At 45.2% G+C, this 26633-nt stretch overlaps 1 protein-coding gene across 1 annotated transcript in view; it reads left to right on the top strand.

Annotated features, from left to right (window-relative positions):
• The window catches only part of KIFAP3 (kinesin associated protein 3), a 185914-nt gene that overhangs the window by 101959 nt on the left and 57322 nt on the right, over window positions 1–26633 (top strand). Inside the window, exon 12 of the mRNA XM_068240179.1 lies at window positions 2488–2596. Within this exon, the coding sequence (XP_068096280.1) occupies window positions 2488–2596 (109 nt within the window). The remainder of the gene's footprint in view (window positions 1–2487; window positions 2597–26633) is intronic.

Genomic DNA, 26633 nt, shown 5'->3' with positions numbered 1-26633 from the left:
CACCCAGCATGGGTATGTATAAAAATACACCCCAAAACACATTATACTACTTCTCCTGAGTACGGCAATACCACATGTGTGACCCCTTTTTGCAGCCTAGGTGCGCTAAGGGGCCCAACGTCCAATGAGCACCTTTAGGCTTTGCAGGGGTGCTTACAATTTAGCACCCCCCAAAATGCCAGGACAGTAAATACACCCCACAAATGACCCCATTTTGGAAAGTAGACACTTCAAGGTATTCAGAGAGGGCTATGGTGAGTCCGTGGCAGATTTCATTTTTTTTTTGTCACAAGTTAGCAGAAATGGAATTTTTTTTTTTTGTCACAAAGTGTCATTTGCCGCTAACTTGTGACAAAAAATAAAATCTTCTATGAACTCACCATGCCTCTTTGTGAATACCTTGGGATGTCTTATTTCCAAAATAGGGTCATTTGGGGGGTATTTATACTATCCTGGAATTTTAGCACCTCATGAAACCTGACAGGTGGTCAGAAAAGTCAGAGATGCTTTGAAATGGGAAAATTCACTTTTTGCACCATAGTTTGTAAACGCTATAACTTTTACCCAATCCAATAAATATACACTGAATGGTTTTTTTTAAATCAAAGACCTGTAGCAGAATAACTTTCGCGCTCAAATGTATAGGAAATTTTACTTTATTTGAAAAATGTCAGCACAGAAAGTTAAAAAAGTCATTTTTTGACAAAATTCATGTCTTTTTTGATGAATATAATAAAAACTAAAAATCGCAGCAGCAATCAAATAGCACCAAAAGAAAGCTTTATTAGTGAGAAGAAAAGGATGTAAAATTCATTTAGGTGGTAGGTTGTATGACCAAGCAATAAACCGTGAAAGCTGCAGTGGTCTGAATGGAAAAAAAGGCTCTGGTCCTTAAAGAGGAACTGTAACGACAAAATGTCCCCTGGGGGGTACTCACCTCGGGTGGGGGAAGCCTCCGGATCCTAATGAGGCTTCCCACGCCGTCCTCCATCCGTCAGGGGTCTCGGTGCAGCCCTCCGTGCAGCGGTGACGTAATATTTACCTTCCTGGCTCCTGCGCAGGCGCTCTGACGGCTGTCGGCTCCGAAGTAGGCGGAAATACCCGACCGCCGTCGGGTCTGCTCTACTGCGCAGGCGCAAGTTTCCGGCGCCTGTGCAGTAGAGCTGACCCGACGGAGAATCGGGTATTTCCGTCTATTTCCGTGCCGAAAGCCACCACAGCGCCCCCGCTGGAGCCAGCAAAGGTAAATATTGAAGCTACAGTCGGCTCTGTCGCCGGCTGTTCGGAGGGCTGCAGCGAGACCCCCGTGGGAAAGAGGACGGCGTGGGAAGCCTCATTAGGATCCGGAGGCTTCCCCCACCCGAGGTGAGTACCCCCCACGGGAGGTTTTTGTTGTTACAGAGTCTCTTTAAGGGGCGAAAAGACTGTCGTCCTCAAGTGGTTAATGTACAGTTAAGGTTCCCTTTTAAAGGATACCCGAGGCAAAAATAAAATAATGAAATAAACGATTGTATCTATCTTCCTTCTCCTAAAAAATGACTTTTAAGATATTCCACAGTTTTATTTTATGTTTAAATCTACTTTTTAAGTTTTAACTGTTTTATTGTTTTTGCTCAATGACACATTCATTGAAGTATGCCAGAGCTAAAATCTATGAACGATTGACCCCTTTTATCTCTTTCCTGCTCTCAGAAGCCATTTTCTGCTAGGAACTTGTTTTATAGTTGGAATTTCTTATCAGTGAGGGTCACATTGTAGTCACTTCCTGTCTGAGTCAGGACTGAGTCAGCCACTTACATACCTGATATTTAACTCTTTCAGGCAGATAAAGAAAAAAAGGAACACAGCCTAGTTATTTGTGTGCTACGCACTGTACATACACATGTCTATCTCATCATGTCACATGTCACTTCAGGTATCCTTTAAGATTTTAAATGTGCACCCACCACCGGAAAAGATGAGTATATTTATTTGTTTATGGCAACATACTCATTTACGCTGTATCCACCTGCAGTGTTATCTTCACTTCTTTGATGCAACTAAATAATATTTTCTCCACTACAGTATGTGCCCCTTCCAGAAAAAAATACTTATGTTGATTCATGTACCTTACTGAATAAAATATAACTTCTTGTCTAGTCCTGAAATAATTTTAAGACTTTTAAACAAATCCTTCAACTCAGCTCTGACAATCAGCAGGTGGTGGGAAATGTTTTGGTTCCTCGTTAGCTCATGGGCACAAAGTTATTCATATATTTTCAAAGCTGAGTGGCAAGCATGAGAGCATATGGATGTTCCCACAAAATAAACTTAAAAATTGGAACAGTGAGTTGTTGACATACAAAATTGGGGTTTTCTCGTAGAAAACATTCTTATGTAACATTTAGATTTTTTTTATGAATGAAATTGTTGTTGTGAAAAAATGATTTGCATGTAATATTATTAAACAACTTCTTACAAAACAAATATTTTTAATCTTGTTTTTAGTTGATGAAGATGCTATTTGAGTGTTCAGATGATCGCATTGATCTTGAGTTAATTTCTTTCTGCATAAATCTTGCTGCAAATAAAAGAAATGCTCAGCTTATATGTGAAGGTAAGTTACCAAGACACTGATGAGTTATTTGAAGCACTTAAAATTACATTCTTGGAAAACCTACATGCTTCCAAGACAAATCTAGTGTCCACTTTGCTAGGATTTTCGTAAACTCAGGGTGCACCTATAGGCGGAAAAAAGTGATGGAAAAAGCTGAGCCTAATTGGGCACACAAGCGGGCGAGCAATCTGAGCCTACGTAGTAGCACAGACCCGATCCGGCTCAACTTTTTCTGCTAGAGCCCAAGGAGGGGCAGTGTGTCTGCACTTCAGAGTGTCCCATCACTGGATCTGCGTGGCTGAAGAGGATGGAGGAGGCCTCTTGTGGATCCAAAGGCTGCTACCTCCCGAGGTAAGTATCCAAATATGCTTGTTCCAAACCTCACAGGTTTGCTTTTTTTACATATCTGTTGTAGGGATGTTGAGATGTTTGATAGTTATAAGGTTTCCAGGCAATCATTGCTTTTTCTGCAGATCCTACAATGTGTCCCAAACCCCACCACACTCTTCACCTAGAGTCAAGCACCCACTTGAATGGAAGACTGAATAAGTCTACTTGACTTTTGTTACCCCAGAACCTGTGCGCACAAGACATAGAATCAGAGGCTGAGAAAACCGGTGAGAACCAGAAACACACAGAGTCCGGGAATGAGGCCAAGGGTCAATACCAGAGGTCAGATGGGTCAAACCAAGGATGAGACAGAAGCATAGTTGTAATAGCAGAGGTCAAGATAGGCGTCAATCCAATACAAAGTCAAGGATCAAGCAGAAGTTTTAACAATAATCAATCCAAATCACACCCAGCAGCTTCACTCTAGGAACTAGTAACTCTCACAGGTGTGTTGCCCAAATAGGTAGAGCCCTTTATGTGAGCAGCAACCAATCAGAGAACACCTGTAAATTAAACTCACCAGAGAAATAATAATTTCAGAGTAAGTTCAAGTAGAAACTGACTGCACACCAACAAGCTCACCAGAATCATAATTAGTGAGAACCAGGATACTTCCTGCAATATCTAGAGTTGTCACTGGGTGACGGCAATACTCCTGCCTGCTCTCCAACTCTAACAGATCAATGAAGAGCATAGCGGGAATGTAGGACACAAGTGTGTCTTCAGGACAGATAAACACTGATTCCTAACAATAGCAGTGTTCTCCTTGTGGAAAGTAGTTACTGGTAATACCTGAAGCCTGAGATGTTTAACCATTTCGCTTGCAGCCGATTTGTCCTAAACGCGAACATCTACTGCCAAGTAATTTTTTTGAGATATTTTGCACTCAGGTTTACTTAGGATTTTTGACAAGAAAACCTACATGAAATAGGACATATTATATTTTTTTTTCCTCTGCAATGAATTGGGCTTGAACACTTAAAGGGACTCCGAGCAGTGCATAAACTATGAGAAGATGCATATCATTTTAAAGCTCTCTTTCTCCTCTTTCCAATGATATATAAACCGCCGCCCTATACCTTTTAGTTTTCGCTATTTTCGAGATTGAAATTGCCACGGCTGCGATTTCAATCGCGAAAATAGAGAAAACTAAAAGGCGTAGGGTGACGATTTAGGTGTCGCCAGAAAGAGGAGAAAGAGAGCTTTAAAATGATATCCATCTTTCCATAGTTACATTGTATTACACAGGGCGACTTTTTCCTAAAGTCAGCAGCTCCATTCTGCTGAATGGAGCTGCTGACACTGGGGAAAGTGTCGTCCTGTGTAATAAATTTCATAGTTTCTGCACTGCTCGGAGTCCCTTTAACCTCCCCGGCGTTCTATTGAGATCACCAGGGAGGCTGCGGGAGGGTTTTTTTTAAATTAAAAAAAAACTATTTCATGCAGCCAACTGAAAGTTGGCTGCATGAAAGCCCACTAGAGGACGCTCCGGAGGCGTTCTTCCGATCGCCTCCGGCGCCCAGAATAAACAAGGAAGGCCGCAATGAGCGGCCTTCCTTGTTTTGCTTAGATCGTCGCCATAGCGACGAGCGGAGTGACGTCATGGACGTCAGCCGACGTCCTGACGTCAGCCGCCTCCGATCCAGCCCTTAGCGCTGGCCGGAACTTTTTGTTCCGGCTGCGCAGGGCTCAGGCGGCTGGGGGGACCCTCTTTCGCCGCTGCTCGCAGCGAATCGCCGCAGAGCGGCGGCGATCAGGCAGCACACGCGGCTGGCAAAGTGCCGGCTGCGTGTGCTGCACTTTATTTGAAGAAAATCGGCCCAGCAGGGCCTGAGCGGCAGCCTCCGGCGGTGATGGACGAGCTGAGCTCGTCCATACCGCTCAGGAGGTTAAAGAGACACTGTAACACATTTTTCAGCCTTAGTTCTTCTATCCTATAAGTTCCTATGCCTGTTCTAATGTGCTCTGGCTTACTGCAGCCTTTCCTAATTGCACTGTCTGTGTAATAAATCTTATCACCTTTCCTCTGATGTGTCTGTCGGGCTAAGGCTTGAATGTGTGGAATGTGCAGGGCTGCTTGTGATTGGATAGAAGCGATACACACCCTCTGCAGGCCCCCTGCACACTCTGTATGACTCACACACTCTGTTTATGTGAGCCTATCATAAGCTGGTTAGTTTGTTTGTAAACACTGCCTAAAACTGTTAATTACAAGCCAGGATTGCAGCAGAGAGTGTCAGAAACAGCACAGAGGGGCACAGGAGAACATAAGGAAAGAATGGTATGCTTTTTAGCGTAAGAATATTAGAGTACAGATTCTCTTTAAACAACATTTTGTATTTTTTCTGGAGATATATCAAACATTTTTGAGTGAAATATGCTTGAAAAAAGTGAAAACATAAAATAAAATATTTCTGTTGTGTTTTTTTTTTTCAAAGAATTACATTTACTGACAAAAATGTTTGTAAAGGCCCTGATTCTGCTGAATCCAACGATACCAGATATGTATTGGTATCCCACTTTTCCCATTCTGGAATAGGTGCGCCATTACAGATTGCCAGATATAGGTGCAGCCAGTATAGGTAGCCTGGAATAGATGCTCCAGTACAGGTAGCCAGGTGTAGTTGCAGCCAGTATAGGTAGTCATGTATCTTTGCCGCCAATACAGGTAGCCAAGCATAGATGCAGTCAGTATAGAGGTAGTCAGGTATAGGTGCTGTCAGTAGAGGTAGCCAGATATAGGTGCAGCCAGTATAGGTAGCCAGGAATAGGTGCCCCAGTATAGGTAGCAGGTATGGGTGCCACTGTGGGAAGGGGGGCCGACATCATCCTCCCTCCCTCCACACGAGCCCCCCTCCTGTGCCCACCTCTCCTGCAAGGCTGGAGTGCAGCGGTCAGTGTGTAATTAGCTCACCCAATCGCTGGCTCCACACGATGTCCCCTCTGGCAGCAGGCTCCTCTCTCCTCTACGGATCTCTATTACACGTAGTTACTACCTGTCATACAGGAAGTAGAGGGGAGAGAGAGGACGGCTGCCAGTGTGGGACACGGGCATGGAGCCAGTGATCGGATGAGTAATTATACACCGATGCTACTTCAGCCACGCAGAGGGGCAGAGGAGGGGTGCCCATGTGGGGGTAGGAAGGAATGATGTCGGCACGGCTTCCCGGGGGACAAAACTGCCAATAACGTACCATGTACGTTGCTAGCTGTTAAAGCATTTGCCTGGCACAATGTACCTAGTATGTGCTTGGCAGTAAAAGAGTTAAAGCAGAAATGTGAAATTCTAAAAGCTCTTTAACTATGCTTCATCCCTTAAAATTAATACTGCAAAGTTTTTCCTGGGATTGCTAACATTACATTTCCAACTCTGTGCACCAGATTACACTTGTAGAAAGATGTGAAATGTGTACTTCAGACCAATTGTTGATGCAAGGAAATATGAACTTCATGGCTGTTTCAGAACTCGTGGCTCACTGCAAATGTAAATGCAGTGGCTGAATAGTGTACTGGTTAAAGAGAACCTACAGTTGTGTTCAAAATGATTCAACGCCCACTGCTGTAAAGGGTTTTAGGGAATTTAGTGTACATTTGTAATTGTGTTCAGAATGAAATCTTACAAGGACTTTTTAAAGAACCAAATGCACTAAAATGACATCAATTGTTTTTGTACTACAGTATTACATGTTTTTTGTGTGATTTATTCATTGACGCAATTATTATACAACCCCTTAAAGAGAACCCGAGGTGGGTTTGAAGAATGTTATCTGCATACAGAGGCTGGATTTGCCTATACAGCCCAGCCTCTGTTGCTATCCCAAACCCCCCTAAGGTCCCCCTGCACTCTGCAATCCCTCATAAATCACAGCCTCGCTGCTGACACACAGCTTGTCAGAGCTGGCTGTGTTTATCTCTATAGTGTCAGTCTGCTGCTCTCCCCGCCTCCTGCAGAACTCCAGTCCCCGTCTGCGTCCCTTCCCTCCCCGCTGATTGGAGGGAAGGGACGGGGGCAGGGACCGGAGCTATGCAGGAGGTGGGGGAGCAGCTGAGACTGACACTACAGATGTAAACACAGCCTCACTGCACGGCTGTGATTTATGAGGGATTGCAGAGTGCAGGAGGACCTTAGGGGGGTTTGGGATAGCAACAGAGGCTGGGCTGTATAGGCAGATCCAGCCTCTGTATGCAGATAACATTCTTTAAACACACCTCGGGTTCTCTTTAAAGACTACCACTCTTAACCATTGCATCCCGCAGGGATTTTTCACCTTATGCATCAGAGCAATTTTCACCTCCCATTCATTCGCTAATAACTTTATCACTACTTATCACAATTTATTGATCTATATCTTGTTTTTTCCGCCACTAATTAGGCTTTCTTTGGGTGGCACATTTTGCTAAGAATTATTTTTTTATAAATGCATTTTAACAGGATTAATAAGAAAAAAATGGAAAAAAATAATTATTTCTCAGTTTTCGACCATTATAGCTTTAAAATAATCCACGCTACCATAATTAAAACCTATGTATTTTATTTGCCCGTTTGTCTCGGTTCTGACACCATTTAAATTTTGTCCCTATCACAATGTATGGCGCTAATATTTTATTTGGAAATAAAGGTGCATTTTTTCCATTTTGCATCCATTACTATTTACAAGCTTATAATTTAAAAAATGTTCGTAGTATACCCCTCTTTTTTTAATTGTAATTTTTTTTTTCCATTAAAAATTTTATTTGGGTAATATTTTGGTGTGAGAAATAAACAGTTAATTTTTAATGTTATTATATGTGTAAATTGTAATGTAAAAAATATGTAGATGTAGTTTTACTATTTGGCCACAAGATGGCCACCTTGAGTTTTTTTTTCCCCCTCCTTGTGCTTCTCGCTAAGCGGAAGCACAAGGGAGATGCGGAAAATTGTGCGTGCAGAAAGACTGAAGCCTCTAGTAAGAGCGCTTCGGTTTTTCTGCTGGGGACACGGATTGGTGATCGGGAACCATGTTCCCGTTCACTGATCCCAGGGCTACCGGGGGACACCCCCGCGATCGCGTGCCGAAGCGCGGCACTGCAGCAGAGTAGCCACCCGGACGTGAGCTTCATGTCCGGGCGGTAGAAATGGATAAAGGGGGACTACAGCGAAAAACTGTAAAATTTTAAATATGTGCAAACATATACAAATAAGAAGTACATTTTTTTACAGAGTAAAATGAGCCGTAAATGACTTTTCTCCTATAATGCTATCACTTACAGTAGGCAGTAGAAATATGACAGAAGTGACAGGTTTTGGACCAGTCCATCTCTTCATAGGGGATTCTTAGCAAGGCTTTTATTCTTTATAAAGATATTCCCTAAAAAGTATTTAACCTCCCTGGCGGTAAGCCCGGCCTCAGGTCGGGCTATGCCACGCAGGAGGATTTCTCAGGCCCTGCTGGGCCGATTTGCATATTTTTTTTTTTGGTACACGCAGCTAGCACTTCCCGATCGCCACCGCTCTGCGCTGATTCGCCGCTACCCGGCAAATTGCAATGATAGTCTATGAGATCTGCAGATCATCATACACACCTTGTTTAACTGAGATTCATCTGCAGATCAGATCCACCAGGATGGATTTTCAGATCTGCAGATCTGCAGATGAATGTCAGTTAAATCATGTGTGTATGATGATCTGCAGATCTCATAGACTATCATTGCAATTTGCAGGAATGGATTTTTGGCAGGAACAGATCTTTTGCAGATACTGATCTTTTGTGTCTGTACAGCATCTGTGTGTGCAGCATCTTGCAAAGATTTTATCTGATGGGGAGTTCAGCTCCATAGAATAGACTGTGTAGAGTATGGCTCTCATACTACAGGAAGGGTGGTAAGATTGGTCTGTGATCTTTCATTTTCCAAAGACTATGGTCTGATGTGTGTATGTGGCCTTACTCTCGCCTTCCATCAGAAGGTTATGTTTTACATGTGCGGACTCACAATCTGCCTTATTTACTAGCTTGTACTATGACTGAAGTTTTCTCTTAAATGTGGTGCTTTATTTAGCCTATTACACAGTTTTGACTCCATGTTCAGTTTGCATACTATAGCGTGCATACTATGATGATTTGCTTAGGCTGGCTATTATGTTAAACATTAACCCCCCCTCTTTTACCTGCACCATGCAATATTGGGAAAGTTCTTTCATGTAGTGTTAGCATAAAATATTTAGCTGTTTTGACCACCTTTCGATATCCGAAAACTCAAATCTTTAATGACCATACACACTATAATCCCTTTTCCCTTCTCCCTCCTTAATTAGCATTGGTCAGATATCATGCTCTTTCCTCCATTTGCACGGTGCATGTACCGCAGCCTTACGCTTATGGGCTCCCGCTATAATTCCTAACCCCGCAAGTCCTGACATCCTGCACAAAAAACGCCACTCCTCTGGGCACCGCTAATAGAAGCAGGGGAAAAGCTGGGGCCCCTAATTGTTTATTTGTTCACTCATTTTCAACTCCCTTCACCGCCAAGTAAAAACCACATCACTGAGCCTACATGGGCCGCAGCTTCTCCCCAGCGAGTGACTAACGGTTCCAGATTTCGCTAGCTAATTTCCCTCACTGACTAGGCTATATCATTACAGGCCTAATACCATTGCCAGATTAACAAGGATAAATTTACTCTGCCTTCCCCACTAGACCCCGCGCCCCACCAGGTACCCAATGAGCTTCGGTTTACTAAAGCCCCATGGGTGCGCCCAGATGCTGTATAGCATCTTCCTGATTAGTTCAGGATTCGCCGTTGTTACGGCGTATCCTATCGTACTGTCTCTTTCTCTCTCTCTCTGTTTTCTCTCCCCCTATTTCTTTCCTCTCCTCTCCTGCCCTCTTACACTCTGTATCTGGCTCTCCGTGCTACACCCCGGCCCTGGCCGAGACATCCTCACCCTACTGAGCAACACTATGTAATCTTAAATCCACACAACATACCGCAATGGCATTAAACATCTGTTCCTTGAACGTAAAGGGTTTCAACTCACCCGTTAAAAGATCTAAGGCATTTACATATTTCCGTTCTGCTCACGCAGAAATCGTTTGCCTGCAGGAGACACACTTCCCTAGACACTATACCCCCAAATATATACATCGCACTTTTCCGCAATTTTACACCGCCAGTGCCCTCTCAAATTACAGAGGCATCCTTATCGCTTTCAGAAGCTCAGTGAACTTTATATGCAAACGGGAAATCAAAGACCCCGAGGGCAGATTTCTTATCCTGATAGGAACAATCCATGATATGGATGTGACCATATCGTCATATTATGCCCCTAACACCAACCAGTTGTCATTCCTAGCTCACTACATAGATCTCCTTTCAAAGCATGCCACAGGAGCTTTAATCGCATGTGGTGACTCTAACCTCTGCTTATACCCCCACATAGATAGGGATAACCCTAATATCCCTAATCCTTCAACTACAGACATCCGAAATGGGAAACACTTCGATAGCCTTTTAACCCATTCAGGTTCCGTGGTTTTCACGAGAGAAATGTTCACCTCCCATTCATTAGCCTATAACTTTATCACTACTTATCACAATGAACTGATCTATATCTTGTTTTTTCCGCCACCAATTAGGCTTTCTTTGGGGGGTACATTTTGCTAAGAGCCACTTTACTGTAAACGCATTTTAACAGGAAGAATAAGAAAAAAATGGAAAAATTCATTATTTCTCAATTTTCAGCCATTATAGTTTTAAAATAATACATGCCTCCATAATTAAAACTCTCGTATTATATTTGCCCATATGTCTTGGTTATTACACTGTTAAAATTATGTCCCTATCACAATGTATGGCGACAATATTTTATTTGGAAATAAAGGTGCATTTTTTTCCATTTTGCATCTATCACTATTAACAAGTTTAAAAGAAAAAAAATATAGAAATATTTCATCTTTACATTGATATTTAAAAAGTTTAGACCCTTAGGTAAATATTTACATTTTTTTTTTTTCATTGTAATGTTTTTTGTTTTTTTTATAGTAAACATTTTATTTGGGTAGTTTTGGGAGGGTGGGGGGTAAACAATAGATTTATAATGTAAATGTGTGTTCATTTTAATGTATTTTTATTTTCAGTTGTAGTATTACTTTTTGGCCACAAGATGGCGGCCATGAGTTTGTTTACATGACGTCACTCTAAGCGTAACACACACTTAGAGTGGCGCATCGGGCAGGGAACGGCCAGAAAAGGCGCAGCTTCCGAGAGAAGCTGTCGCTTTTTCAGCGGGGGAGAGGAATCAGTGATCGGGCACCATAGCCCGATACATTGATTCCCTGGCTACCGAATCCGCGGCCGGGAGTGCGCGTGCACGATCGGCCGCGGGGGCGCGCGGTAGCGCACATGGTTCCTGGACGTAGTTTCTACGTCCAGGAACCAAAATAGGTTAAGAAACGCCCATCTTATTGATTGCTGGCGAGAACTCCATCCCACCAAAAAAACAATACACCTTTTTCTCCCACCCACACAATTCACAATCCCAGATCGATCATTGCTTTATTCCAACTTCCCTAACCCCTAAACTTGTTAAAGCTTTGATCAAACCTATCCCATGGTCAGACCATGATATGATAGATGAAAGGGTGATAATTACCATAACAAGCCCACCCGAGATGCACTGGAAACTCAATCAATCTCTCCTCTCAGATCCTGATGTGATTACCACCTTAGTCTGCGGCCCAGCAAGCGGATTACTCAAATAACTCGCCCCCGTCTGACTATGTCATATGGGAAGCCCATAAGGCCGTTCTGAGGGGTCACTTCATCAGCATTGCCTCCTCCAGGAAGAAACGCAAACAACTAGAGCTCACAACCCTCGAGCAAAATTATGCCAGGGCCGCTGAACAACTTCAAGCTGACCCCTCTCCACGTAATAGGCAGCTTTACTCTCAAGCTGCTGAAACCCTCGACCTTCACCTCACTCATGCAGCCGAAAACACCCTAAAGTGGAATAGGTTCAACTTTTATGTCAACTGCAACAAACCTACATCAATGCTGGCTCGCAGATTAAAACAAATAGATCCGCAGATTAAAGCCATTAAATTGCGCACTGGTCCCTCAACTTTTACCTGCAACCCCCACAAAATTGTAAATATTTTTCAACAAGGACTTTCAAAACTATATCAACCATCGACTCATACAAACACTCTCTTCTACTGGACAATATCCTCGAATCTCTCCCTCTCCCACCCCTTAGTGATCTTTTCAAAAAAGGCCTGGAGAAAATTATAACCCTAGAGGAAGTTACAAACGCCATTCGATCACTTAAAATAAATAAAGCCCCTGGCCCAGATGGGTTCTCAGCTTCTTACTACAAGAAATTCATAAATATTCTTTCACCACCCCTCGTTCAAGCTTTCAACTCCATACTTCAGGATGCAAAGCCCGGTCCTGAATCCCTGCTAGCGGTTATTAGTATGCTCCCCAAACCTGATACTGACCACACCACCTGGTCTAACTTCCGCCCCATTTCTCTACTGAACGTAGATATCAAGATTCTAGCAAAAATATTAGCAACCAGGCTCAACGCACACATTTGTTCACTGGTGGGGTTGGATCAGGTGGGATTCATGCCGGGAAGACAGGCGGGGGACAATGTCAGACGCCTTCTTCATGTAATATCCTCGGCTAAACGCTCGAACTCCTCTATGATGTTACTATCATTAGACATCCAGAAGGCGTTTGACACACTCTCTTGGGACTACCTCTTTAAACTACTATCTCACTGGGGCTTTGGGACAAATTTCTTGCTTTGGATAAAAGCCCTTTATCATTCTCCACGTGCTTTTATAAAATACTGCGGCTTTCGCTCAGACGTCTTGCCTATATGCAGAGGTACCAGGCAGGGGTGTCCCCTTTTGCCCTTACTATTCTCGCTAGCAATGGAGCCATTGGCCCTGATGATCAATAACTGCAATGGGATCCAGGGGCTCCCCCTGCATGGAAGACAACATAAACTCTGCATGTATGCAGAGGACATGGTCCTCTCTATAACAAACCCTCAAGAATCACTTTCAAACCTAGCCGATATCCTGCTTACCTTCGAAGATGTCTCTGGATTAAAAATAAACAGTCAGAAATCCAGGGCCCTCGATATCTCTCTTCCGGCCTCGACACTCCAGACCCTAAAAGCCTCCTGTGACTTTACCTGGGAACCCGCTAAACTAAAATACCTAGGGATATTTCTCACCAATTCATATCATTCTATGTATGAAGCTAACTATCCCAAACTAATACAAGAGGTCACTAGAGATGTGGCGAACGGTTCCAGGCGAACATTGGGGGTTCGCGTTCGCCTGCGCCAGGCGAACTTTTCCGGAAGTTCGATTCGCCCCATAATGCACTATGATGGTCAACTTTGACCCTCTGCATCACAGTCAGCAGGCACATTGTAGCCATTCAGGCTACAGTAAGCCCTGGAGCCCCACCCCCCCTTATATAAGGCAGGGTCCGGCGGCCATTACACTCACTCGTGTGCCTGCTAGTGAGAGAAAAGGGACAGCTGCTGCAGACTTTTTCTTCTGGGGACAGATTAGTTAGGTTCTTGGCTGCTTAGTTTGCTCATGGCTGATTGTTATTGCTTTTATAGCACCCTAGCTCTTGTCAGAGCTCATCCTGTACTTTTTTTTTTTTTTTTTTTTACTGTGTTTCAAACTGACACTTTTGTTGCATGCACAGCCTTGCTAATTGATAGTGTGTGTGTGCCACTGCCAGCAGCCCAGCACATTCAGTGACTGACTGCCTGTGTGTGTGACAGGGAGCTGCACATTGTACTACCCAGTACTGCATATACCCAGTACCTGTTGTGTTTACTTAACCCACCTCATCACTGCATATACCTAGCTTTGTGTTGAGTGAACCCAGCTCACTGCATATACCTACTACCTGTTGTGTTGAGTGAACCCAGCTCACTGCATATACCTACTACCTGTTGTGTTGAGTGAACCCAGCTCACTGCATATACCAACTACCTGTAGTGTTGAGTGAACCCAGCTCACTGCATATACCTACTACCTGTTGTGTTGAGTGAACCCAGCTCACTGCATATACCTACTACCTGTTGTGTTTACTTAACCCACCTCATCACTGCACATAACTACCTGTTGTGTTGAGTAAACCCAGCTCACTGCATACACCTATTACCTGTTGTGTTGAGTGAACCCAGCTCACTGCATATACCTACTACCTGTTGTGTTTACTTAACCCACCTCATCACTGCACATAACTACCTGTTGTGTTGAGTAAACCCAGCTCACTGCATACGCCTACTACCTGTTGTGTTGAGTGAACCCAGCTCACTGCATATACCTACTACCTGTTGTGTTTACTTAACCCACTTCATCACTGCACATAACTACCTGTTGTGTTGAGTGAACCCAGCTCACTGCATATACCTACTACCTGTTGTGTACCTTAACCCACCTCATCACTGCATATACCTAGCTTTGTGTTGAGTGAACCCAGCTCACTGCATCCTACTACTACCTGTTGTGTTTACTTAACCCACCTCATCACTGCACACAACTACCTGTTGTGTTGAGTGAACCCAGCTCACTGCATATACCTACTACCTGTTGTGTTGAGTGAACCCAGCTCACTGCATATACCTACTACCTGTTGTGTTGAGTGAACCCAGCTCACTGCATATACCTACTACCTGTTGTGTTGAGTGAACCCAGCTTACTGCATATACCTACTACCTGTTGCGTTTACTTAACCCACCTCATCAGTGCACATAACTACCTGTTGTGTTGAGTAAACCCAGCTCACTGCATATACCTAGCATCCCCCCGAGATGGACAAACCAGGAAGAGGTAGAGGCAGACCCAGAGGAAGGCCACCAGGCACCGGCAGGTCTCTGCGAGGTGGTGTTGCTGTGATTTCGTGCGGACCTGCCCCAAAATACAGTGCGCAGAAGAAGGCATGTGCCATCACTTCCCAAAATCGTGAGGAGGTGATTGCGTATTTAACACAGAACACCTCATCTCCCGCAGCCACCAGCGCTACAACAAGCACCACATCCGCTGCATTTGACACTTCGCAGGAGTTATTTGGTGGTGGTGGTGGTGAAATCACCGATTCACAGCCACTACTGCAACAACAAGAAGAAGGCGCAGGTACACCACCTCCTACGTCTGAGTTAGGTGGCGATAGTATGGACGTAACGTGTGTGGATGTGGATGATGGACCACCTGAAGTTGGTGCAGTTGAGGAGGTTTCTGAGGAAAGCGCAGCTGGCCAGGAGGATTATGATGACGATTATACGGATACCACATATGTTCCCGGTAGAGGAGATGACCAGGGGGACAGTTCAGAGGATGATTCAGGGAGGACTAGGAGGAGACAACTCTATGATAGAAGCAGAGGGAGCTCGTCCTCAGAAACAGCTGGGGGCAGTGTCCGGCGCCATGTATCGCCCGCTATGGCCAGACAGCCAACATGCCCTTCAACCTCAGCTGCTGATGCCAACGTAGCGCCATCAGCCCAGGGGGGCTCAGCGGTTTGGAAATTTTTTAACGTGTGTGTCTCAGATCGGAGCAAAGCCATCTGTTGTCTCTGCCAGCAAAAATTGAGCCGTGGAAAGGCCAACTGTCACATAGGGACAAGTGCTTTACGAAGGCACCTGGAGAGAAGGCACAAACAGCTATGGCAAGAACACCTGAGGAAAAGCAGCACCCCTCAAAAGACAAGCCGCGGAGAACAACCGTGGCAGCCGTCACAGGGGGCTTCTGCTGCTCCACGTTCCCATGGTATTGTTCGTGGCTGGGGGGAGGAAGAATGGATACACTTTTAAACAATTTAAAAATACAACCATCTAAACTTTCAAACAATTTAAAAATACAACCATCTATCATTTTCAAAAATTTTTAAAAAAGGGCAAAAAAACTTGCCCTCCGTAAAACATTCTTGGCAAATGCTTTCGATTTGGTTTGTCTTCCGCTGGCTCAAGGGTCCATCTGACCACAGATGCCTGGTCTGCAAAGCACAGTCAGGGCAGCTACAGCATGGGTCTCAGCAGGCTCCCACTTCGGGCCGGAATCCAACCTTCATTCCCCGCGGTGACAATGACAGACTTGCCATTTCCCGTTATCCCGTTAACGGATTCCCGTTAAAGGATTTAAAGTTAATTCATTTCAAATACACAGCAGGGCCTCGAAAGTCCGCCTCCTGTATTGTTATTTTTGGTCACTACCTCGAGGCGGGCGTGCATGCCTGCCTGCTGCCCTCCTTGGATGTGTAGTGGTAGCCGTTTCTCAGGCTCCACACCGGATTCCATCCCTCATTCCCCGGCCATTACCCGGGGTCATTGCCCGCCTCCATATGATTCTCGTGAAAGGAATGTGGTGTCATCTTTGCCCGCCATAACTGGTTCTCGTTAAAGGATTTAATGTACATTCATTTCAAATGCACAGCAGGGCCTCGAAAGTCCTCCTCCTGCATTGTTATTTTTGGTCACTACCTCGGGTCGGGCGGGCGTGCATGCCTGCCCGCTGCCCTCCTTGGATGTGTAGTGGTAGCCGTTGCTCAGGCTCCACACCGGATTCAAACCCCTTATTCCCCGGCCATTACCCGGGGTCACAATGGCAGACTTGCCCGCCTCCACAGGATTCTCATTGTAGCGGTACTGAACAAGTACACAGCAAGTAGAAAATGTAATTTAAAAACAAAACGTAAGCTTTTTAACAATGCCATGGAAAGTTGAGAAGGAAGTCACACATTACCTGACATCACTGAGTGAGGAAGAGCAATCTCGCCATGTTGCGCAGTAGTCCAGCATGGCCGTCACTACACAAACAGCTGTTTGCGGTGCGTTACACAGTGAGTTTGGTGTGTCAGTGTGAAGCAGTACTCTAATTACACTCCCTGATTGATGTATACACATGCAAGATGTTTGAAAGCACGTTAAGCCTGCAATTTAGCATTCAATGTGATTTCTGCCCTTAAAACGCTGCTTTGCGTCACATCCAGATTTTTCCCCGGGACTTTGGGCATGTATCCCACTCCGCCATGCCCCCCTCCAGGTGTTAGACCCCTTGAAACATCTTTTCCATCACTTTTGTGGCCAGCATAATTTTTTCTATTTTTCAAAGTTCGCCTCCCCATTGAAGTCTATTGCGGTTCGTGAACTTTTCCGCGAACCAAACCTTCCGCGGAAGTTCGCGAAGCGAAAATCGGAAGTTCGCGACATCTCTAGAGGTCACCCATCTTATGGAATGTTGGAAAAGATATTGCATCTCATGGGTGGGGCGTATAGTGTCAGTCAAAATGACTATCTTACCTAAATTATTATACGCATTCCGCGTACTCCCCATCCAAATTCCCGCCTCCACACTTAAACAACTACAATCCTTAATTTTCTCCTTCATCTGGGGTAAAACCAAACCTCGAGTCCCGAGAACTACCCTCTTTCGCCCCAAACTAAGCAGGGGGCTGGGGGTCCCTAATATAGCAACTTACTATACTGCAGCACAAATTTTACAATTAGCAATGTGGCATGAATCCTCTCACCCCCCCCCCCCCTGTGGGTGCTAATAGAGCAGGAACTCTGCGCCCCCATTGCGCTCAATAACCTTCTATGGTTATCCCCGCCCCAACGCAAAAGTATCACAGACCCCATCATCACCCACTCCCTCAGGACCTGGGACAAAGTGAAGTATAAATCGGGCCTTATATCTCAACACCTACCTCTTACATCCTTCTTTGGCCACCCTGGCTTTGTCCCAGGCCTTGATAATCCTCGCACATTCAAATGGTGGATAGATAAGGGCCTTACCTCCATATACAGTTTGGTAACTGATGTCTCAGTCAAAACGTTTGCATCATTGCAGGAAACAAAACAAATTCCTGCAGGTGAAAGGTTTCGCTATCTACAAATCTCTCACTTCATAGCTTATATAATTAAACATCATAACTCACTATTAACGCGAACATGCTTCGAGCACATCTGTGCCTCTGACCCTGGATCCACGGGCCTGATCTCACTATTATATAAATGTATTATAGCACCCCCTAAGTCATCCAAACCAACATACATTATGAAATGGGAACAAGAACTCAATATCTTTCTTGACCTAGAGGACCTTAATGACATCAGGGTATTTACACCCAAATGCTCAACTCAGCGCTTCTATTGTAGAAACACAATACACAGTACTCTTTCGGTGGTACTTAACTCCCAATAGGCTTGCAAATTTCGACCCTAAATCCAATGGTTTATGCTTTAGGGGATGCGGTCAAACAGGTACAATGTCTCATGTGTGGTGGTTCTGCCCTAAGGTCCGTAGATTTTGGATCAGAATATATCAAATAATATACACAACTATTAAAGCACAGATCCCTAAACTCCCGGAAGTCGCCCTTCTGGGTTTTAGGCCCCCAAACATTTCAATTCATCAATATAAGTTACTTACTCACATATGTTTAGCAGGAAAACGCGTGATTGCCAGCTCGTGGCGCACTCCCACCTAGTCGTTTGCCCACTTTAAATCTAATCTGAACAATGCACTCTGCTTCGATAAGATGACTCCCTTTGAAATTTCGAAAAGATTTGGCAACCTTACACCTCACAATATTTACATTGCCCCCATAGTCTACTCTCTGAGGTATAGCGGTGTGAGTTCCTGAGACCCTTTGCTTCGATATATCTCTATGCATCTAGAGACTCATAATCTAAAATTGATGCCGCCGGCTCATGGGGTCGGGGGGCGGCTGGAGAGCTACTCTTTTTTCTTCCCTCTCACCACTCTCCCTCCTCCTCTCCCTTCCCCCCTCTATTTCCCCCCCGGCCCACCATCCCCCTCTTGCTCACCCTCTGGGGGCTTCCCCCGCACTTTCCTCCTCTTTCTCTTTCTACCAAGTTGGGTATCCACAGTTATAAGTGCACTGGAGAGTGCCCCACGGCATCCTCCCTCTGCCCCCATATAGTCCTGATGGTATAGGTACTCGAGGTCGCCTCCGTTGTGGTCCACCCCCCCTGTACACTGGACCTTATATATGTCATGCACCTTTCCCGTATACATCTGCAGACCTCACTACCATGAGAATGTTGGCATATGTTGCCTTTGGCTGCCAACATTCATTTGATGTGCCTTTTGTTCTGGCCTCTATACTGAGGCTCACTGCCACACCAGGGCTAAGCTGTTTCTATGTTCGTTAATACTTTATAAGTGCATTCCTTTACAAAAGTTGAAATGCTTGTATTTTTGCTACAATTCTCTCAATAAAAATTTTTTGAAAGAAAAAAGATTGGTCAGATGCGGGTACTGAAGTTTCAGCTCAGACAATAAGTCGCACACTGCGTAATGAAGGCCTCCATGGCAGAACTCCCAGGCGCACCCCCTTGCTGTCTCCAAAGAATAAGAAGAGTCAACTGCAGTATGCCAAAAGTCATGTGGACAAACCACAAAAGTTTTGGGCTTAGTGTTCTGTGGACTGATGAAACAAAATTAGAACTGTTTGGGCCCATGGATCAATGCTATGTTTGGAGGAGGAAGAACAAGGCCTATGAAGAAAAGAACACCTTGCCTACTGTGAAGCATGGCGGGAAGTCAATCATGCTTTGGGGCTGTTTTGCTTCTGCAGGTACAGGGAAGCTTCAGCGTGTGCAAGGTACCATGAATTCTCTTCAGTACCAGGAGATATCGGATGAAAATGCGATGCAGTCCGTCACAAACCTGAGGCTTTGGAGATGTTGGACCTTTCAACAGGACAATGATCCCAAGCATACCTCCAAGTCCACTAGAGCAGTGCTGTCCAACTGGCGGCCCGTGGGCCGCATCCGGCCCGCCAGGCCTCCTGCTGCGGCCCGCTCGTCTACCTGAGCTGCAGACATGGCTTCCGCTATGGGCGCCATGCTTGCAATCTCCTATCGTGCACTCTCCTGTGTCCCCCGGCTGGCGCTGCCTCAGCTCAGACCTCACAGATCGTGACGACTGAAGAGAGCAGAGTGCTCATGGTACCCGCATACACGGAGTACGTCACATGCGGAAGTGACATCATTAGTCACTTCCGCATGTGAAGTTCCTTCGCGCGGGTGCCATGCGCACTCTGCCTGCTTCAGTCGCTGCGATCTGTGAGGTCTGAGCTGAGGCAGCGCCAGCAGGGACACAGGAGAGGACAGCGCTAATCAAAGGTAACGGGCAAGGCACTGGACACCTCGCTATCTAACTTGGGGGGCACCTGTCACTATCTAACTTGGGGGGCTCCTGTCACTACCTCAGCTGGGGGGCACCTGTCACTATCTAACTTGGGGGGCACCTGTCACTACCTCAGCTGGGGGCACCTGTCATTATCTAACTTGGGGGGCACCTGTCACTACCTCAGCTGGGTGGCACCTGTCACTATCTAACTTGGGGGGCAACTGTCACTATCTCAGCTGGGGGGCACCTGTCACTATCTAACTTGGGGGGCACCTGTCACTACCTCAGCTGGGGGGCACCTGTCACTATCTAACTTGGGGGGCACCTGTCACTACCTCAGCTGGGGGGTACACCTTTCACTCTCTAACTGGGGGGTATCTGTCACTACCTCAGCTGGGAGGACACCTGTCACTATCTAACTGGGGGGCACCTGTCACTACCTCAGCTGGGGGGCACCTGTCACTATCTAACTTGGGGGGCACCTGTCACTATCTAACTTGGGGGGCACCTGTCACTATCTAACTTGGGGGGCACCTGTCACTATCTAACTTGGGGGGCACCTGTCACTATCTAACTGGGGGGCACCTGTCACTACCTCAGCTGGGGGGCACCTGTCACTATCTAACTTGGGAGGCACCTGTCACTATCTAACTTGTGGGGCACCTGTCACTATCTAACTGGGGGGCACCTGTCACTATCTAACTGGGGGGAACCTGTCACTATCTAACTGGGGGGCAACTATCACTACCTCAGCTGGGGGGACACCTTTCACTCTCTAACTGGGGGGTATCTGTCACTACCTCAGCTGGGGGGACACATGTCACTATCTAACTGGGGGCACCTGTTACTACCTCAGCTGGGGGACACCTGTCACTACCTCAACTGGGGAGGCACCTGTCACTATCTAACTGGGGGGCACCTGTCACTACCTCAGCTGGGGGAACACCTGTCACTATCTAACTTGGGGGGGGGGGGCACCTGTCACTACCTCATCCGACCACACCACAGCATCACCGCCAGCCTGGCCACAGCATCACTGAAAGGCCTTTCAGCCCGCACATCATCCCCAATCCGGCCAAAAACCATATAGCCAGGCACAGCAGCCAGTAGAGGAGAATTTAAAATCCAGGTGAGAGATGTCTACCATATTAAGGGGGCATTCTGCCTATTTATGTGAAATGCTGTCTATTTATGTGCCTCATGATTGCTGAATTTGTCTTGTTGGGTGCCTCATGATTTGTTGGGGGCATCATGATTGCGGAATTTGTCTTGTTGGGGGCTTCAAGATTGCTGAATGTATCTTGTTGGGGTCCTCATGATTTGTTGGGGGCCTCATGATTGCTGAATTTGTTTTGTTGGGGGTCACATGATTGCTAACTGCGAGACTATAGGAAAAGCTGAATCATCATCATATGAGACAATAGCATTAAACCTACTTTTTTAGCTTTTTAAAACGGAAAATAAAACTGGGAGGTTGTAAAAAGAGAATACATTTTTCAGGAGTAGGATGGATGAAATTGTTTATCTTCACAGTTTATTTTCAACTTGGATTTTCCATAATGTTCATGTATGAGTTAAAACGTTTGTATGTAGTTTAAATTGCTGTTGCCACTTTGTGATAAAGTGACTTTTGGGTTGCAGTTTGGGCACTCTGCCTCCAAAAGGTTCGCCACCACTGTCCTGATCTAATGTCCCACATTGCTAACTTCATGTAAATTTGTCTCCACCCGTGGCCACACCCACATTCTGGTCCACAAACACACCCATTTTTCGGCGTGGCGCTACGCACAACGAAATCTTGTGGGGATCTGCTGCCAATTGCATTGCATTTTGAGGAAAGTGCTGCCAGTCTAATTGTCCTTTAATTGCATTTTTTCCTAGTGGGGGGGGGGGGGGGGGAGGGGTGTCTGCGGCTCCAGCAAGAACCTTCGGCCCTCCACCATGGGGTCTGAAAAAAAAATTGGCCCTCCATGCCCATGAAGTTGGACAGCACTGCACTAGAGCATGGTTGCGGATTAAAGGCTGGAACATTTTGGAGTGGCCATTGCAGTTACCAGACTCAAATCCGATTGAGAACCTCTGGTGGGACTTAAAGAAAGCAGTTGCAGTGTGCATGCCTAAGAATGTGACTGAACTGGAGGCTTTTGCCCATGAAGAATGGGCTAAGATACCCGGTTGTGTCAAGCTATGCTTCACGTTTAAAAGCTGTTATAACTGGAAAAGGATGTTGTACTAAGTACTAAGAATGAATGTCACTTGGGGGTTGAATAACACTGATAAAGATGTGAGAACAGAAAAGACATTTGTGGTTATTTCATCATAAATGTTATGTTATATTTAACAATAAGGGTATAAGAGGCGCCCTGGTGTAATAAAAGCAGTTAAAAAACGGAAAATAAATTTGAGGTAGCTTACCTCAGTGACGAAAAAATCTTTGTATTTTACAAAGGTTTTTATTAGTAGCACAGGCAATGCGTTTTGCGGGTCAGAGCCCGCTTCCTCAGGCCAATAACAGTGCCAAACTAAATGACAGATTCAGCAAAGGGAGCCTCTTGTTATATATGTTATATTTGTCTGACTTACAAGTGCCTCTCTGATTTAATTGTAAACAAGATGACTCAAATGATCAAAATCAATGTCAAACTGGCCAAAACACTCAATTTTAAACACAACTGTAAACTTATGCATATGAAAGAAGGCAAACACAGAAAAACTGGTTTGTATTTAGAGATAAGGAGCTGTCTAATTTCCCCTTATCTGGAAGTAATACAGCACTGTAATTTGAGCTGACACCTCTCTCTGATCTGTTCTGATCTTATTTCTACCCATATAGCTGCTATTTACAGTGGGTTGCAAAAGTATTCGTCCCCCTTGAAGTTTTCCACATTTTGTCATATTACTGCCACAAACTTGAATCAATTTTATTGGAATTCCACATGAAAGACCAACACAAAGTGGTGTACACATGAGAAGTGGAAAGAAAATCATACATGGTTGCAAACATTTTTTACAAATAACTGCAAAGTGGGGTGTGCGTAATTATTCGGCCCCCTTTGATCTGAGTGCTGTCAGTTGCCTATAGACATTGGCTGATGAGTGCTAATGACTAAATAGAGTGCAGCTGTGTGTAATCTAATGTCAGTACAAATACAGCTGCTCTGTGGGGGCCTCAGAGAATATTGGGAGCAACAACACCATGAAGTCCAAAGAACACACAAGACAGGTCAGGGATCAAGTTATTGAGAAATGTAAAGCAGGCTTAGGCTACAAAAAGATTTCCAAAGCCTTGAACATCCCACAGAGCACTGTACAAGCGATCATTCAGAAATGGAAGGAGTATGGCACAACTGTACACCTACCAAGACAAGTCCATCCACCTAAACTCACAGGCCGAACAAGGAGAGCGCTGATCAGAAATGCAGTCAAGAGGCCCATAGTGACTCTGGACGAGCTGCAGAGATCTACAGCTCAGGTGGGAGACTCTGTCCATAGGACAACTATTAGTCATGCACTGTACAAAGTTGGCCTTTATGGAAGAGTGGCAAGAAGAAAGGCATTGTTAACAGAAAGCATAAGAAGTCCTGTTTGCAGTTTGCCACAAGCCATGTGGGGGACACAGCAACCATGTGGAAGAAGGTGCTCTGGTCAGATGAGATCAAAATGGAGCTTTTTGGCCAAAATGCAAAACGCTATGTGTGGCAGAAAACTAACACTGCACATCACTCTGAACACACCATCCCCACTGTCAAATATGGTGGTGGCGGGCTGGCGGCGGCATCATGCTCGGGGGGTGCATCTCTTCAGCAGGGACAGGGAAGCTGGGCAGAGTTGATCAGAAGGTGGATGGAGCCAAATACAGGGCAAACTTGGAAGAAAACCTCTTGGAGACTGCAAAAGACTTGAGACTGGGGTGGAGGTTCACCTTCCAGCAGGACAATGACCCTAAACATAAAGCCAGGGCAACAATGGAATGGTTTAAAACAAAACATATCTATGTGTTAGAATGGCCCAGTCAAAGTCCAGATCTAAATCCAATCGAGAATCTGTGGCAAGATCTGAAAACTGCTGTTCACAAACGCTGTCCATCTAATCTGACTGAGCTGGAGCTGTTTTGCAAAGAAGAATGGGCAAGGATTTCAGTCTCTAGATGTGCAAAGCTGGTAGAGACATACCCTAAAAGACTGGCAGCTGTAATTGCAGCAAAAGGTGGTTCTACAAAGTATTGACTCAGGGGGCTGAATAATTATGCACACCCCACTTTGCAGTTATTTATTTGTAAAAAAAATGTTTGGAAACAAGTATGATTTTCGATCCACTTCTCACATGTACACCACTTTGTATTGGTCTTTCACGTGGAATTCCAATAAAATTGATGCATGTTTGTGGCAGTAATGTGACAAAATGTGGAAAACTTCAAGGGGGCCGAATACTTTTGCAACCCCCTGTATATGGGCCCATGACTGTTTCCCCCTGGCCCGCATCACAGTTGTCAAATGGAACATAGATATTTGGGCGCCCAGTAATGGATTAAACTATCTCTCACGCAGAAATCCCCCGACGCCTAATGCTGGGAATACAGGGTTTGTTTTTGAGCCATTTAGATGGCTCGATAGATAATTTCCGACATGTCCGATCTCCCGCTCGATTGTTTCGCCGTTCAATTAGTGATAGCAGTGAATGGAAAATGATAAGAAAAACGAGTGGAAGATAAGAGAATTGACTGCAGAATCAAGCGATGAAACGATCGAGCGGCAAAAACGAGCCGTGTATGCCCAGCATAATGCAGGCACTCCCAGCCACAAAAAAGAAATCCGGCAGACAGCAGATCCATGCACGCATGCACACACACACTACACACTCGCACTATACACACAACCTACACACGCACACAATCTATATACACAGCCGCACACTACACACGCACACCCTACATATACACACACACACTTATCCTAACTTATCCTCTCTGGCCAAAACACAGAAGAATTAATACATTCTAGCAGTGACAGACAGGACATTTGCTACCATTCATCACCCTGTCTGTAGGAGATTACGCCAGAAGAAAGAAAAAGACATAGAAGTTCGTAGCAGCCCACAAGGGGATTACCTCGCCACCTCTGACTACTGTATCCATCCTGTGTGCTTGAGGGGGCGGGGAGTGGGGCTGATAAGGAAGCATCCGAGCAGGAGGCTGAAGAGAAGTATGCCTCCAGGTCCTAGTGCCCGCCGCTGCACCAGACAACAGCCTTCTCGCAAACAGTTTGTGCCCTACTCGTCCGCCTGCTTGTTAATGCATGCGGGCGGCAGGAGCGCCCCCCTGAAAGCCGGCACCCTGAGCGGTCGCTCAGGTCAAAGGCCGGCCATGCACAGGAGCTTTACCTTGTATGTGCTCCCAGCAAACCAGGAAGTAACAGTTCTACACCATCTCTGAGGAGATCTGTAAACCATAACAAAGAAATGTTTTTCTGTAAATGATTTTATGCTGTGGCTTCTCTTTTAGAGCAGAGAGGAAGTCCTGGGTTTAAGTCTGCTTTAAGGGCTCTGCCTTTGACACAGAAGACCAGGGTTCAAATCTTGGCTCTTCCTGGAAAACATATAGGGATACATACAACGTAAACAAGGGGTAACAGAGGGGTAGCAAACCATTATACAACATAGCACAAGATTATCCATGCAAACAGGGTATCACATGAATGATCATGTGATTTTACAGAGACCCAGCAATTCAAGTCCGAGTTAGTGCATGGGAAGGGCATCATAGCTGGGGTTGCAAGATCAAGAAAGACACACTAAGGAAGGGGGGCCCTGCCAAAGGCTTACAATCTAAAGGGTGGGGGAGGGACACTTAAGGTGCTCAGCTGAGAGAGTTAAAGGCCTGGAACCCACTAGAAAGCGCAAAGCTCTATCGCAATCACTAGCGATTTGTGATAGCGTTTTGCAAGTGATTTTGGGAGTGATTTCCCTGCTCCTATACAATTCAATAGAATGGAAACACTCCCAAAATGCTGCATGTCCTGCGATTGTGATTTTGCTTAATCACAATCGCTGTAGTGGAACCTGTCCCATCCATTTACATTGGTAGAGCGTTTAGGGAAATTGAAAAAAAACACTCTAGTGAGTTCCAGGCCAAAGTGTGGTAGATGAGAGGTAGGCCATTTTAAATAAATGTGTTAGAGCGCGTCCTAGTGGCTGCAGCTCTGGTGCTTTGAGTTTTCCAGGAGAAAAACCCTATATACAGTAAATGTTCTGTGTCTTCGTAATACTGTACTGTAGTAAAATAAACCCATTAGTTAGCTTCAACTTGCAACCAGTGTCTTGTGGATACTGAGGTTTTTTTTTTGTTTTTTTTTATCTTTTTGTTTTATAAACAAAAACAAAGAATCAGTCAGTTTAATTACTTAGTGTGAATACATTTTTCAGATTAACAGTTTAACTGTCTCCGTTTCACGGATGTGTATGGCTTGGTCCACACT

The sequence above is a fragment of the Hyperolius riggenbachi genome, chromosome 6, assembly GCF_040937935.1.
Source record: "Hyperolius riggenbachi isolate aHypRig1 chromosome 6, aHypRig1.pri, whole genome shotgun sequence".
Classification (NCBI taxonomy): domain Eukaryota; kingdom Metazoa; phylum Chordata; class Amphibia; order Anura; family Hyperoliidae; genus Hyperolius; species Hyperolius riggenbachi.
The sequence above is the reverse complement of the archived record's forward strand: the minus strand, read 5'-3'. Positions and strand labels throughout refer to the sequence as shown.